The sequence below is a fragment of the Perca flavescens genome, chromosome 8 (genome assembly GCF_004354835.1).
Source record: "Perca flavescens isolate YP-PL-M2 chromosome 8, PFLA_1.0, whole genome shotgun sequence".
In the NCBI taxonomy this organism is placed as follows: Eukaryota; Metazoa; Chordata; class Actinopteri; order Perciformes; family Percidae; genus Perca; species Perca flavescens.
The window spans coordinates 8,287,098-8,303,892 of record NC_041338.1 but is presented as its reverse complement, the minus strand read 5'-3'; the positions used below and the strand labels follow the sequence as shown (position 1 = coordinate 8,303,892).

The 16,795-nt window shown below is 40.9% G+C and overlaps 1 protein-coding gene across 1 annotated transcript in view; it reads left to right on the top strand.

Annotated features, from left to right (window-relative positions):
• Positions 1 to 14,196, top strand: part of slc7a5 (solute carrier family 7 member 5) — a 29,358-nt gene extending 15,162 nt beyond the window's left edge. The window contains exons 3-10 of the mRNA XM_028585303.1: positions 3,957 to 4,062; positions 5,256 to 5,300; positions 5,431 to 5,554; positions 7,142 to 7,245; positions 8,609 to 8,705; positions 9,308 to 9,457; positions 12,006 to 12,183; positions 12,377 to 14,196. Coding sequence (XP_028441104.1) covers positions 3,957 to 4,062; positions 5,256 to 5,300; positions 5,431 to 5,554; positions 7,142 to 7,245; positions 8,609 to 8,705; positions 9,308 to 9,457; positions 12,006 to 12,183; positions 12,377 to 12,432 — 860 coding nt within the window. The 3' untranslated portion in view covers positions 12,433 to 14,196. The remainder of the gene's footprint in view (positions 1 to 3,956; positions 4,063 to 5,255; positions 5,301 to 5,430; positions 5,555 to 7,141; positions 7,246 to 8,608; positions 8,706 to 9,307; positions 9,458 to 12,005; positions 12,184 to 12,376) is intronic.
• Positions 14,197 to 16,795: the final 2,599 nt, after the last annotated feature.

Sequence of the window (16,795 nt, the reverse complement as noted above, 5' to 3'; positions counted from 1 at the left end):
AAGTGAGATCTAATCAAAGTGCTTACTCAAGACTCATTTGGAGTCACGTTCTACTGCCAGGTGTGAACACACTTATAGCTGTCCACTCTAAGAGCTGGGAAAAGTTAGCTCAAGTTTACTTGCAAATCGGTTTGGCATTTTGGCGACAGTACAATACAGTTTCTTACATTTGTTAGCAGTCAGACTCCTGTGTTGATTGACAGCCAAAGCATGCAGTGGCATACAATTGGCAACGGGTTTCACTGAACCAACTCAAAGGTTGGTCCAAAAATGTGTGAATTGTACTTATACTTTTCTGTCAGTTGCTAATAATTGTAAAATGATCATTGATGTACACTGCTTAAATATAATCACCTAATTGCGGGGACTGTATGACAATAAGTTTATTTTTAAAAAGACAAAGTGTAGTAGCAAAACTATATACATACTTTGCTCCCCCTTATTGAATAATGGGGATGCATTTGCTCCATTGCTCGTGTGTGTGTTTTTTTCACAGAGCTCATAAGGTCAAAGTCTGCTGGTGTCTCAGATTAGAGAACAGTGTTATCTGATTAGCCTAGCTGAAGTAAACCCCTACCTTCTTAATCGGGCACTTGCCCACACTGTTTGGAAGTGAAACACTCACAGAGACTGAGCTTGTTGACCAGCCATGTGAACGTACCCCTGATTTACTTCAGTTTCTTCTCGTCACTTCAGTCTATCTGTGATGCAGGAATTTGGTTCTCATTATTCTTTATCCATCTGATACTTACATGGTTTATTTGATAAAACGCACATACATACACAGTTATACTTACAGAAGAATATTTTCTGCCCCCATGTGCAGTGGGTCTGAAACTGGTCTGGTCTGAAACGTGGAGAACTCCATTCATTTCAGTCTTAAGAGTAGTCCATGTAATGCTTTTTCCTTTACCTGATCTACGGTCTCTTTGAACGGAATGTTAACTCAGACATTGCCAAGTACGCACCCCAACAGCCTTTGATTTGCTGTTGACTGAGCCTAATCCACATAACGTGAGTTTCTTGTCCAAATTCCCCATATACACCCAATATCTTTAAAACATAAAGAGTAGTCATTTGTTATTCTAGCCCATTTCCTTTGTTTTTGCAGCAAGTAGGGAATTAGGGCAATGAGTAATCCTCTAAATGGTTTTCTTAGCTCAGCACAACCAATCACTGCTTCTCAATGCTACAAATGACGCAACCTTTCTTATCCTTTAAACTGTACATGTGATTTTTGTTTAGTTTTTGCTCTGTCCACATTTCTATTAAACCCTTTCCATCCAGGTATTTTCACTGTAATTCATAGGGGGACGTTACTTTCACATGCTCAACATGGCTATACCTCTGGGACTGAGGCCATGACCATTCTAGGCAAAGATGACAACAATTAAAACACATTAGGAGAATGAGAGATTGTTTGTTTAAAAGAATAGTTAGGACATTACCTGTTGCGCCATTGTCATTATGTTCCATGCACTGTCCTCGATACAATCAGCCAATTTCTGGAACAGCTTGGGTGACCGAGACTTGTGCTTATGCATATTTAATTGTGTCTGTCTGTCTGTCTGTCTGTCTCACTTTCGCTGCCTGGCACTGGTATCGTGTGACCTGTTCATCGCAGCTCTGAGTGTTTCCTGACCAATGTTGTGGAAAGTGATCTAGGAGTTACCGAAGAAGGAATAAAGCTGTAAATTGCAGTGCAAGCATAAAGTTGACAAAAAGAGGATTGGAGGATGACATAGTTGTGATTGTCTACCACACATTATTTTCTAATACAGAGTCCTCATCTTACAAAATAAAGGCTGGGCAGAACAGGGTTGAAGAAGGAGGAATACAAGCATGAGTCAGCGATGACTCAGACTGTACCACCAAAAAAAAAGCTATAAAGGTTAGGAACCAATCAGGCTCAAGCCTCACAGAGGTGAGGTGAGCTGTAAGATTGGAGGCGGACAGCCCTGAGCAATAGTTGTGTGTATCTGTGTGTAAAGAAATGGACAACCAAGGCCTGAATTGTATGATAGTCTCACATGAGATCTTAAACAAACTTTATTAATCGTCACATACACACAGTATAATGTAGTGAAATTCTGTTACTGCATTTTAACCCATCCTAAGTACTGTATTAGGAAAAGCAAACAGCTATTTTTACAGCATCTGGAGGGCAACTTGGGGTTCAGTGTCTTGCTCAGGGACACTTTTGACATGTGGCCGGAGGAGCCTGGGATCGAACCGCCAATCTTGTGGTTTAAGATGACCATTCTACCTCTGAGTCACATGCCACCCCTTAGATAAACCTGCAGTGTGGGAAACAACTTCGATATTTGAATGAAACATGTTTGTTGACACAGAAAAAACTATAAAATAATGTGAGTGCTTCTGTCAAACAGATTACGGTATTGGTATTGCAAATTTATACCCAGCACTATTCATAAGTGTTTAGAGAGTGTGTAGAGTTAAAACATTCAGGACATTAATCTGATATTTTGATAATTAATTAATTAATGAATTGTCAAAGAATATTTTTTTTTTTCCCAGCGGAAAGGCCAAACATTCATTGGTTCCAGCTTCTCTGTTGGACTGTTGGTTAGACAAAACAAGACTTACAGAACGATGAAAACACCTTGGACTTTAGGTTACTGTGACGATATCGCTCACTATTTTATTGACATTTGATAACAACAGATTAACCAATAATAGCAGAAGCCCAACAACTCGCAGGCCTGAATTACTTCAACCTAACTGATGGAAACCTTTTTGTGCTTGTATTAACAAGTTGAAACAACCATACAGAACCTCAGCTATAGACGGAACGCTTGTTGAATGATTTTATTTAATGTGCTGTTGGCCAATCAAGAATTGAGTCAGTGCTTGATGCTTTTTTTTTTTTTTTTTTTTTTTTTTTTACATGTTTTTGACACTTTTTTCTTTGCGATTTTTCAACACATCTTTTTATTTATTTTTTTTGCGCTTCTTTTTTGAAGTTTGAGGTTTTTTCTGATGTTTTTTGTAATATTTTTTTTTTCGAAAAAAGAAATCAAAACCCAACCCATTTTGTAAAAGGTCCAGTATAAGCTGACTTTGGGGAATTACAATTTCTGCGTTGAACACTGTTCGAGATGGTACAGACCAGGACCCAGAGACCCCCAGCACAGCTCCCCTGTCAGGCTGGTATGTAGAGCAGCACTGACCGGCTGTGGCAACGCCATTTTAGGATGCTGTCGTCACACATCAGCCTGTTTGTTGTAGGAGGGCAGTTAGTCAAACGGACAGTGCAGTAATTGGGCGCTTCCCATGCTACACACTGGCTTAGGGCTAACCCTCCCAGTACCAACATGGCCCCAGGCTGTTGGTTTAGCAACCGTTGCTGTGTCTGAGAATGTGTGCGCTTGTTGTGGGGAGCAGCTCCGTCAGGAATGTGGCACAGATCCCCCTCAAACCAGCAGCAATCTGGAGGTCAGCGAAGAGGGGCTGTGGCCAAAATGTCATAAATCAGCTGATAAATTAGTAGTCAAATAGTAATACTGTCCCATCCCTCAACTACTGTTGCTCTGCCCTTTTAAGCAAGGCAATACAACTTGTATGTGTCTCGTTCTCTTTTTTGTAGTCCCTTTTGTTTGTCTGTTGTGTGCATGCCTCAGGTCAATCCGCAGAGCCGCGCCACAGTCTGGGTCACTTATTGAGCGTCTCAGCCTCAGTCTTACCTCCATTACATTCTGCAGTCCTTCCCTGATCCACATACCGAGACAGTTTTAAGCTGAACGTTATCCCTCCCCTCCAAATGCTTTTTATTGTGTGTTGGGCAACTACAGATCTTTGTGTCCTTTATTGTTCCACATTTTGGGTTCTCCAGACTGGCTGGTAAACTTGCCTGCAGAGCAATAATGCAGATAAATGGATTTGGGGCTTTTTGTTGTTTTCTTAACCCAATTTTTTTTCTCCCTGTTTTTCTCCAGGTAGCACGGACCGACTTCTTCCTGAAAATTCCTTCAAGGGGTCCAAATATGAGTTTGGCAGCATCGGCCTGGCACTCTACAGCGGTCTGTTTGCCTATGGTGGCTGGTGAGTTAACACATCAACCTAACTGTGTGATCAGGTTGTAAGCCACTGCGCTGCTTGTTCACTATCCAGTGTCCAATTTAGGCGTATACAAATGTTAGTCCTGCTGAGTTAGTGACCCCTCATGGTGGAATTATGGAAATGGACAAATGTAACCATCGATCATTAATTGACTACACCATTCTGTTAATCAATAACATAACAATATTAATTTATTTATAAACCATAATAAAGGACATTATCATCAAGGTGGGACTCCACTGAATGTCCATTAGCCATAATAATGAATTTTCACCCAGCCTGCTTCTTAGTATTTTTGCCTTCTTAAGCGTTGATTGCAGCTTTTTACTGTCTTTCTTGTCTTTTCACTGTAAAAAAAAAAAATGCTGCCAACTGGATTGCTCCAACTAAGTTTCATTGTGTAAATGTATGCAATGACAATAAAGATGTATCTGTTCATCTAAAAATAGCTTTCTTTGTCTAAATAAAGTATAATTTTCTTGTTTTGAATGCAGTTTGGGAAAATTCTACTTATCTGTCATACTTTTCCACTCATAGATTAATATACAGTATACAGTACATACATTATATTTGCACAGTGGGCATTATATAAGGGTTAATGCCCAACGAGGTGTCCATTATCAGGAATTAATGGACGACGGGGGGCCCGAACTGTCCGATGCGCAGTGTTGCGTCCGCCGGAGTCCATTAATTACCTAAAAGTGGACACCTTCAATGGCATTAAATAAAAACGTTTTTTCCAACAATAACTCTGTTTCCCTGGTAACCCCTGAGGGTTTGACTATTACCGGGAACATTCATTCCCATCCTATAAGGTTCTGATGCAGTGTAAACATTGTTCACAACTCCAGTAGATAGGACGGACCTTAGATACGATCTGGCAACGGGAGATATTTCTAGTCCGCTCAGCTCATAGAACCCTTTTGCTCAGCTACGAGCCAGAAAGCTAACGTTATGCTTGCAAGATTTAAAGTCACCAATCATTCACCATTTAATGTAGCGCATTTATTTAGAACGGTAAACAATCAGTTTCATCCGAACTCCTTAGTAGGTGTCCTATATCACTTTTCAATGCACACCCTGGAGCCAATCACAATAGAGTATTCACTCAGACAATGGTATAAATCTGTTTTGATACATACTATGTCTCTGATTGTTGCGTCTTCTGCTTACAGGAACTACTTGAATTTTGTCACAGAGGAGATGATTGAGCCTTACAAGTGAGTATTAATGAGTGACTTTTATTTTATTTTATAATAAAATACAGACTTGTTCGCGGAAGAGTGATTGATTGAAAGTCTGTCATTGTAATCTGAGTTGTAAATAAGAATGTTTGTGCATCTTCCTCAGAAACCTTCCCCGTGCCATCATCATCTCTCTGCCCATAGTGACAGTAGTGTACGTTCTGACCAACCTGGCATATTTCACCACCCTCTCCCCTGAGCAGATGCTCGGCTCCGAGGCTGTGGCTGTGGTGAGTGCACACACTTACTTTCTGTGACTACTACTTTCTTTGTATGAAGGCTGCCAAACGCAGTCCATAGATTTGTGCTGTTTTCTAACCTTTTGAAGTTTAAAACACAGACCCAGATATCGTAAATGTGTTCCTGGCACATCATCGATCAGTTACTTAAATCATAAGATCAGATGAACTTTTATTGATCCCCAGTGGGGAAATGCAATTGTTGCAGCAGCACAAAGACAGCAATAGTAAATGTAAATAAAGAAAGTAATATAAATCAAAAATAGCTATATATATATACAGCGTTTCCCACAGGTTGAGAATTTACTTGTGGTGGTGGGTGGTGGTGGGTGGCACAGAATGTGACGGCGTGGCGCGATTGCTGGGTTCAGTAAAAACTAGTCAAACGAAGGTATATGAACTATTTATTGAAAACAATGATAGGCTACATAACATCAAAAGATACTTTCGAAATAAATAACTATTTACATATTAAACATATTAGACTAAAAGGTGATACAGATGAAGTGTAGCCATGATGTGCTTTGTCAATTAAATCTAGTTGGTTTGTCAAATGTTATGGTTTAGCAGATAAAATACCTGAATACCCGGAGCCCAAATAGGCTATTATATGTAACTTAACCTTAATACCATGATCCATATAAAAAGTTACATGTTAATAAAAATCTCAACACTGTCTCCTCCCAATTCATGTTAAATCCTTTACGACTAAGGCTATCTAAAGTAAAAAAAGTGCTTTGTTCGTTTTTTAAAGTGTTTTAATCAGTGTTTTGGGGATCGTAAACACACTGTTTTGTAGACTACTATAGCTATGTCCTTGCTGCATTCTTTAAGCTCTAATCTGAAGATAGATAGCTACTGAGCCTGAAGTGAAGCGCTGACTCTGTCATACACGCGGAGCGCGACTTCATAAGGGGTTAGGGGCTGGAGGCCGCTGGTCTGGGTGCGCTGTAAAAAATACATTGTTGATTGGGAAAAAAATTTAATTAGGATGTTATCTACCTGGGCGGGTCTCAATCTACCTGGGAGGTGTGCCCAAGTAAAACCTATGTATGGGAAACACTGAAAGAATTATATAAAAAAAAAACTCAACGTGGCGTTTTATTTGCCCTGGGCCATCGCGCAACCCTTATTGTTGAACCCTGCTTTTATTTAACACTCCTCTGTCTGAGTAGAAGTCTTTCCACAGGAGAGCAATATTCTGTTGCAGTTATTAAACAGAAGTCGATGGGACAAATACTTCTTTTGAATAAACTGTGTGAACCTGGAGTTGATGAATTTTGGGCCACTTCCTGGTGTGACTGGACCTACTTTGTTGCTTAACTTGACTTAGAGGTTTCACAGAGCTTTCCACTTGTGATCCAATCACTCAGGACGGATGTTAATGCCAGATAAGAATGGGGCTGTAATGACATTGTGTGTGTGTGTGAGAATGGGGCTGTAATGACATTGTGTGTGTGTGTGTGTGTGTGTGTGTGTGTGTGTGTGTGTGTGTGTGTGTGTGTGTGTGTGTGTGTGTGTGTGTGTGTGTGTGTGTGTGTGTGTGTGTGTGTGTGTGTGTGTGTGTGTGTTTTGCAGGATTTTGGGAACTACCACCTGGGTCCGATGGCATGGATCATCCCGGTGTTTGTAGGTCTGTCCTGCTTTGGATCTGTCAACGGCTCTTTGTTCACATCATCCAGGTAACACTCACTGCTAACAACACAATCCAACCACGATTGTTTTGTGGTTCGTATCCTATCATCTACTGGCTTGTCTTCTGTGAGTTGATTCTGAAAAGCAGTTGATTCCAGAACTCGTGCACCTGTTCACACTCCCAGACCATATGTAGGAAAGTTCCAGTTTGTTCAGGTTGACCGAACGTACAATAGGGAGTGGGAATGGAATGGAATATACTGTTGGTTTGGGTTCTTGGAACAGTGAAAAATATTGTCCCAAACTGTCTCCCAATTAATTGCGTTCCCCTCAGGGCTCAGCTCTCATTCCCATTTCTTTACTAATGGGAGTTCTCCTATGGATACTTGCATCAGTTTAGCATAAATCTTGGACACTAATCCTCTCATAGGGAAATCAAAAAAACATTTAATGACTGGGTGCGCCTCAAGACTGTTTCCCCATGGCACTCTATAACATTTTAGGGCTGATCTTAAACAAATATACAAGTAGAAGGATGTCCTGGGGACCTCAAAATTAGCTCCCAACAAAGATGGAATAGAAGTGCGATGCCTTACTCTGTAGCTAAAACGGAGAGCTCAACACACAGGGTGAAAAGAGGAGCTGCAGCAATGTGCAGTACAACAAAAATATCAGGTCTTCAAAACTCAATGTACATTTCTCATTGAATAGCTGGTCTAAAGTATAAATACCTCTGTTACTCCACTGGTTACAAGCAAAGGGTATTCTAACCAGACATTAAGTGTGCATTGTGCCATATTGGAATATTCAAATGTCACTAATTAGTGTAGCGTAGTTGCTCCTCCACCTGTTTAAAGTTGGTCAATATGTTGGTGATAATAGGGCCATAGGCTAGCATACATTTTTTTTTTGGAAGCACACCTGCAAAGGCAAGATCTTGAAGTCTTAGACTTCCAGTAAGGTTTTGCTCTATTTCTCTCCATGGAACTGTAGATGAGGGATCCATCCACACTCTGAGATCCTGTAGCTGAAAGGCTCTGTGATACAGTTGATATATACTGTACATTTTCTAACAATCGCTCCATTCACTTCTTAGGACCTGAGAGTAGAAAGATAAGAAAGAGGCTCCAGAGGAAAGGCGAGTTCCTCACAAAAGAAAACAATGTTACAATTTAAGATACAAATTTATGATACCAATTGAAACACATGAGAAAGGCTTTGTCCAGGGTTTTTACTGAATGGAATGTGACACACACACACACACACACACACACACACACACACACACACACACACACACACACCCCAAATGAAAAAAAACCAAAACATTTAAGTATATGTAGACTATTTGACTAGGTTTGGGGAAATAGTAAGACCTCAAAAACATCCATGTCCTTCCTTCCCTCTCAGGTTATTCTTCGTTGGTTCCCGGGAGGGTCACCTGCCCAGTCTGCTGTCAATGATCCACCCCACCCTGCTGACACCGCTCCCCTCACTCATATTCACTGTATGTACTATTTCTTTTCAAATTCAATCTACGCTAAAACACAGACATCTTACACTATGAGTCAAGCAAATTAAACAAATGTCTATTGAGTCTTTAAATCAGAAGGGTACCACTGCACTGGTACACAGTGCTTATGAATTACGGAGGCCAATTTATGCTCCTGCTGTGGGTAGGTACGTGGAGATACGGACCCTACGGCGTAGCCTGACGTGCACCTCTCAAAAATGTAACCACACGTTGCGGCGACGCAGACTGCAACAACTGCGATTGGTCCGCTTGGCCGTGGCTTGGTAGCGCCACATTTCCCCCGACTCATTCCCGGGTTCTCCTTCTCCATAAACAACAGAAAATCAAGGAGAGGGTTAACTTTTCCTGCTACAGCTTTCCGACCGTGATCGGAAAACACCGGGGCGACACTTTGTTTCTCTACGCCTCCAGAGTCGGTACTTGCTCCGAAGCTAATTCCCGTCACTCTGCCACACACAAACACACACACACGCACACACACACACACGCCGGCCCTGCTATTCTCTTAAAGAGACGCTAGAATGACGCAGGATTAGGCACTGCACACCTAATTGCTTCTCTCCTATTATCTCCAGTGCTTGATGACGCTGCTCTACGCCTTCTCCAACGACATCTTCTCCGTCATAAACTTCTTCAGCTTTTTCAACTGGCTGTGCATCGCCATGGCAATCATTGGGATGATGTGGCTCCGTTATAAGAAGCCGGAGCTGGAGCGACCAATCAAGGTGAGCCAAACGTGATGCAATCAGCCGATCGGAACACGAGAAAAAGGATGAATAGGTTTCTTTTCTACTGACTTTCTGATGATGTTCATAGAGGGACATGAACGGCCAGTTGAGTACGAGGGGACATCAAAGTCTCACTTCTTGAGTCTCAGAGTTTGTCACCATCCACTTCTGGTCGAGTTAGCTTCGGCAGCACGACATGTTTCTACTTTGTTTCATGCGGCCAACAAAGATCCATTCAGCAGAGCTCAGATGAATAGAGACTGATCAAAGATTAAAGGACAGAAGCGAAGCTGGATGCTTGTCAGCTGGTGTTGAGGCCTGCTCGTATGTGTGTCTGTGTGTCTGTGTGTCTGTGTCATACAAGAGGAAGTGCACTATTCCTCCTGACTATACCAGTTGCTGCATGACTTCCCAAAACAGAATTGTGCCATTGTTGCACGTTGTGTGTGTGTGTGTGTGTGTGTGTGTGTGTGTGTGTGTGTGTGTGTGTGTGTGGCCGGCTGGACAGTGGTGGCACTGTCTCTCTGCTGACCTCTATCTTTCTTTCACTCTCCCTCTCTATTTCTTTCTCCTTTCTTTGTCTGTCACATTCCTGCTGTTCAACCGATCTGAAGCAGAGCTGCCAGAGAATCACACGATTAGATTTACTAATTCATCTCTTTGTTTAAGAAATTCTGTTCATCAGTAACCTGGTAGATTCATAACACCTTCAGTTCACGTTAGGTCTGCATAGCCAAAAGTATGTGGTCACCTGACCATACCACTCATTGGTGATTGTTGCTGGGCATTAGTCTGCTGCTATTGGACAGCAGCCTATTGGAACTTGGCTGCAGGGTTTTGCTACAGAGCATTGGTGAGGTCCAAACGCTGATACTGGGCAATAAGGCTTTGCTCACAGTCGGCGTTCCAATTCATCCATGGCTGTAATGGGGTTGAAGTCAAGTTCTTCCACACAAAAGTCTGAAAACCATTTCTTTATAGGCTTAGCTTTGTGCACGGGGACAAATTCATGGTGACACAGGAAAGAGCCTTTCCCAAACTGTTGCCACAAACTTGAAAGCACACTATTGTCTAAGATATCATGGTATGCTTTAGCATTAAGATGTACCCTCATTGGATCTAACAGGTCTAGTCTAAACCATTAAAAACTGCCTTAAAAACATGTTGACACAGTACTTAAAGCAGCTATAATCAGTATTATTATAATAACAATTTTTTTAATGTGTATAATGCGGGCGCCTGGGTAGCTCACCTGGCAGAGCGTGCGCCCACATGCAGAGGCGCAGTCCTCGGCGCAGCAGGCACGGGTTCGGTTCCGAACTGCGGCCCTTTCCTGCATTTCATTCCCCCTTTCTCTCACCTTTCAAGTCTAAGCTGTCCTATCAACAAGAAAGGCCTAAAACTGCCACACACAAAAAAAAGTGTGTAATGTGAACGGGATCGATCTTGGCGCCTTTCTAGTCATTGTTTGGGTTTTTCTAGCGTGCAACTTTACTATTTTGCTTCACTCACACATTCATTGCGTCATTTTTAGCCCACTGCACACTACCTGCCTAGCCCCAAACAGCAGACAGAGAAGGTTAGCGACTAGCTGTTGAACACAGTGGAGCATTTAGCTGCTAAAGAGCCAGGTATTTCCCTCTGGAGTTGGAGGTGACCAAAAATGGAGCCAAAAGAAGACTTAATATTGGACATTCATCAGGTGGCATAACATAACTCCAAATGAATGCTAATGTTGCTCCTTGCTGGCTTATGATCGTATCAACGTTTGACATGTCTACACCTGTTTCCAATCACATTAAATTCAAATTTGTTCTTTTTTGCACTCTAAATAGCTTTTTTTTTTTTTTTTTTTTTTTAAAGAGACTTGGGTTAGTCAGTTGTGACTTGGGGGCTTTTGTTGGGTGGGGTGTTAAGTAGCTGTTTTATCTCATTATAGTGTGCTGAGGCAAAGATAAACCTGTGTCGAGGGAGAACAGGATAGAACACCTTTATGGCCTGTTTCAGCAATGAAACAAATTTGTTTAGAGAGGAAAATAAAATGTACAGTATAGTCAAACAAAGGTTTATGAACAATTTATTGAAAACTATGACTACATGACATTAACAGATAATTTGGAAAGAAATGACTATTTAGATATTAAACAAATCTGACTGACACAATTGAAGTGCAGCCATGATGTGCTTTGTCAGTTAAATCTGGTTGGTTTGTCAAATGTTGTCTGTTATGGTTCAGCAGATACAATACCTGGTTACTTTGAGCCCAAATGTCTTAACAACTTAACCCATGAATCAAACAATCCCTTAAAACACCAAAGTGTAAAAACAACAAATTGTGGTTTTACAGGAGGTTATGTGCAAGAGTCCATAGTATCTGTCTTCTCATATAACTCCCAGCAAGAAGGTGATTAAGCTCATTCCCCCAAAATGTAGCGCTGTTCCTTTTTTAAGAAAGGGGAGCTGTGGAACTCCCATCTCCTTGTCTGATGAGTCTGAATCTTTTAGAGTTTCTGTTTAAAAAAATCTCCTTTTCTTCTCGCTGCAGGTGAATATTCTGCTGCCGGTGAGTTTCGTGCTCGCTTGCCTCTTCCTCATCATCGTCTCCTTCTGGAAGACTCCGGTGGAGTGTGCAATTGGCTTCGGCATCATCGCTACCGGAGTTCCTTTCTACTTAATCGGCGTGTGGTGGAAGGGCAAACCCAAGTGGATGCTGCAGGGAATCTGTGAGTACAACACCTGTCTCCTCGCATGTTTGACTTTCTGAAACTGTAACTTTACTTGACATCGTGGGTAATCACCCCGTGTGTGTGTGTGTGTGTGTGTGTGTGTGTGTGTGTGTGTGTGTGTGTGTGTGTGTGTGTGTGTGTGTGTGTGTGTGTGTGTGTGTGTGTGTGTGTGTGTGTGTGTGTGTTGCAGCCTCGACCACAGCTTTGTGTCAGAAGGTGATGGAGGTGGTGCCTCAGGCGACCTAAAAGGCCCCGCCCTTTACCTACAGCCAGGGACCAATCGGGTCAACAGTGATCTCTGGGCTCTGACATCGGATGAAGCTTGATCTCTGTTGACCTCTCACACACACACACACACACACACACTCTGTCTGCGGGATGCTGTTAGGAACCTGATGAAGTATGGACATTGTTTAGTCACTAACTACTATATTGTAGGTTGTTATGCTTTGTTATTGTTTTTTTTTTTACGATGCATTTCAATTTCAATTTTTTGTGAATAAGTTAATGTAAAATATCATCCCTCATCAGAAACCTATTGAATTTTGCAAGTTGTGCCTTACTTAATGAAGGTGTAACTGTCAGCTGTAGCAATATTTGTCAGTGGTGTCTGAGTCGGCTGTCAGCCTTGGCATTGACCTGCAAATAGCTGTAAACCAAGTCTAAACCTCTTTTTTTTTTTTTTTTTTTTTTTTTTTTAATCCTACAAGATTCCACTTTTAATCTCCTGGAACCAACTGTTAAGTGAAAGTTGGAGTTGTCGCAACCAGATTAGTTTAGTCAGATATTCATTAAGCTATGTATTGGAAACCTTTGGTCCTGCAGTCATTACAATACTTTCGCACTTTTAGGTAAAAGTCTTGTGTTGTCTGTTGTCGCTCGTTGGTCGGCGGTGTGGCATGTCGCACACTATTCAGTGTGTGTCGACTTTCAGCCCTGCTCTCTGTTGTTTTTGTGACCCAGTGTGGTTTTAAAGTCATCTATGCTGCTGTAGGATGTGAATGAAGTTGAGTGAAGATATTGGTGTGTTAAAGATGTTTTTGTGTTTCTCATTTTTACAGTAAAACTAAAAGAACTAAATCCCTCAGAGAAAGGAGAAAGAACTATAGATGTAAGTTCCATTTTTCTGTTCAGGCATGTACTTGCATTACAGGTTTATGTCTAAAGCAGAACAGACCAGCCGTGGTGGGAAACTTGATGTTCTTTTGTGTGTGTGTGTGTGTGTGTGTGTGTGTGTGTGTGTGTGTGTGTGTGTGTGTGTGTGTGTGTGTCAGTTTCTCATGTGATCTTCTTAGACACAGACAGATGAAGCTTAACTGCCTGGACTAACAGGCACCTGTGACATTTACATTTTAACGTTTCACTGTTCAACACTCCGTTATGTTCTGTCACATTTTGTTATATTTGTGTGTGGGTTTGGCAGTCAATGTGGGTGGAGGTAGGTGGGGATTAATAAGCAGACAGACAGACAATATGCTTCAGTCTATGGAGAGAGATGCTACAGAGGAAATGGGAAATAGGACATTTTGTTTTTAAATTAGGGCGGGTATGTTGGTGAAGTACAGAAGGAGCACATGTGCAGATCACAGTCAGAACTGCTAGTGTCTATTTTTCATTCTCAGTTCTTTTTTTTTTCCACACACAAAAATGAGTGGTGCATTATTAAGGTTGAGCCTTCTCCTGGCAACGGACCAAAAGTACACGTTACAGTGGCAACGCTGTTTCCGTATAGACAGCATGACAGCTGTAGAGCCTGGCGGAGTTGTTGCCATAGAGACAGCGCTGGTGGATGCAGGAGGAGTTAATGTGTCTGTTTTAGAGGTAGAACCTTTCTAACACTCCAGCCATCGCACAAAGCAGATGGGAAACTAACCTAAATAGGACTGTAGAAAGTTAATTTATTTATTTTTAGCAAACGTATTGTTTATTGTTAACAGTCCCTCTAACATGTTTACAGGGCATTTTGTGGAAAGTGCTTTACAAATAAATCTTTATTTTTTTTTCGCTCATTTTGTGTTGTTTGGTTTTGTCTCCTTTGTTCTCCTTAATTTCAGTTTTTTTTTTTATTTAATTTTTTACAAATGTGGCTAAATACCAGCTAAAGTCACAGCAACATGAGTAAATACCAAAGAATACGTATACTACATAGTGATGGTTTTGACTCTGGTTTATTTAAGCTGCTATAATCAATATTTTAACATAAAGAATGGATAAAATGAGTATGTGTAACGTGAAAGATGTCACTGGTAGTGACAAACCCAGAGAAAACGAGCAACCCAACTCTTCAGTTCCTCTCAACTACAGAGTGTTATAGCATCTTTTAGCTCATTGTTTTGGTTTCAAGGCTGCAGATTTACTGTTTAAGTTTAGGCTCATGTTAGCCTTGTTTTCAGTAAAAAGGTTCTTATAAACCCACTATATGCTACCTGAACAGCACCAAATGGCATACTGATAAAGTTAGCAACTAGCAGCTAAAAAGCCAGATGTTTCCTTAAGGAACATAACTAAAACAGAACTAAAATTAGAGTGAATATTGAACTTTTGATAAGAAACAGGACTCCAAATGAATGCTAATGTTGTGTCTGCTGTATGTTTAAATAGGTAATTGTTTGTTAACAAGTTAGCCATTAAAGCTTTACAAGCTTATTATACTGTACATACAGTACTGTATGTCAATGTTTTGTTGTACAGCTGGTTGCACTGTTCCCCAAGTAGCCAGAAAAAAATTATACAAGTAATACAACTTGTTCTTGATTTGACTGCCTCAGTGTGTACAAAAAAGTTTGTCAGCAATGAATTTCATTGAAATAAGTAGGAAAATACAATGACTGCACCAAATGTTGACAGACATAATATCGAGTTGCAGCTTCTTAAAACTGTTATTTATCCTCCACTCCTTTATGGATTTGACCCATTTAATAAGCAATATCATCAAGGACTGATATTCTAGACCCACCTCACCAGTGTTTTTGGAATACCACATGCAGTAGGTCCTCTGCAGGATTTATTGTGTTTTGAATCACCCTTGGAGTCACTTTAGTGAACAGGCACGATGAAAGACAGACAAGACACACCCTGCACAATATACAGTAGTTTTGTACAAAACAAGCTACGAAATGAATTTAAACCCAGTTATCTCTACATTGTGACAGTCTCATGAAGTATATATAATGTAATTGATGGCAAAAGCTGCACTACGGGGAAAAAGGAGTTGAAACAATAGGGCCTGTGCCTACTTTCTTATTAATAGAACTTTCCCTAGTGCCAAAAATAACACGCACACCTGTACAGCACTAAAGTGACTACAGCATTACATGTGTAAAAAGAAGAGGTTAGGTATCTTTTGGCAGATGTACTGTGATTTACTTTTGAAAGCTTGAGTGATGATAATTAGGTTTTATTTATTTTTCCAGGTGGAATAATACATTTTCAAATCAATGGCTGCAAATCTAAAGCTTTTATTTCTCTTTTTGCGGCCAGTCTTGACACCAATTTCATTTGATACGTTACTGTGACCATCAGTCTGCTCTGTGCCTTCATATACAGGTGTATAGCTGTAACTGTGCTGCCGTTGTACCTGTGTTAAACCGCCTCTCATCTAGCTCTGTAGCCTCTACAGCACGGACAGGAGGGATGCGTGTCTGACTTATCTTTTTAAGTCTTTCAGGGTGAAGTCGACAGAGAGGAACAAAGGGTTAGATTGTCAGATGTCCCCCCCTCACTACGCTGTGTATCTGCCAAGTGCTTTTCTGTTCTCCTTCAAGCCTTCACATACTCTTCTCACACTCCTCCGAGCTCCAGATAGGAAAGTGCTGATGTTTGGGTACTTTAGTATCTATCAAAGACTCGCAGGCAGTCGTACGTTCCTGCATTCCATTTCTGTTCCCACTTGTTGGTTACAACTCAATGGATGTGGAATGCCAAATCCTCTGAATCGCCTTGTTCTCAAAACTTGTACTGTGTAGATGTACCAGCAGTCTCAGATGCAGCCATGGTAACAGTGACATTTTCCTGTAACCCTATGGCACAATAGAAGCTGAGAGATTACTGCAAACACTGCTTGTTTTGGATCATTATGTGTTTTGTGGTACAATATGACAATTTAAATACATGTAAAAGTAACTTTTGATTTGTGCAATGGCTGCTTTTGTTGACTCACAATTTAAAATGAGGCTGTGAAGTCAGTTGCTCTCTGAGTAGCAACATTTAACCACTGCGCTGCTTTTATCTTTCTTTCATCTTGCTCATTGTAAGACTTTTTAGTTTTTATTCTGGAGATTAGAAATCAAGACTGAAATAAAACCGAACTGTGTTTCTGTCCCACTCTACATTAAGAAAGATTTTAACACAATACTGAGCAGGACCCTGTAACATTGGTTGCCTAGATGACACACAGCTGATGAATGTTCATAGAACCAAACAAACTAATCATCTCAAGTATTCAGAGCATCCATTGCAGCCAGGGTCAGTGTAACAGCCTCATGGTAAAGTTAAGTTATGAGGAAAAGAAAAGTTGAACCCCGAACAACAAAAAGAATATGTTACATAAACTAAAAAGGCTAAATACAGGTGTATAGGTGTTTTTCTGTATTTAGATTTTTGGGATTAA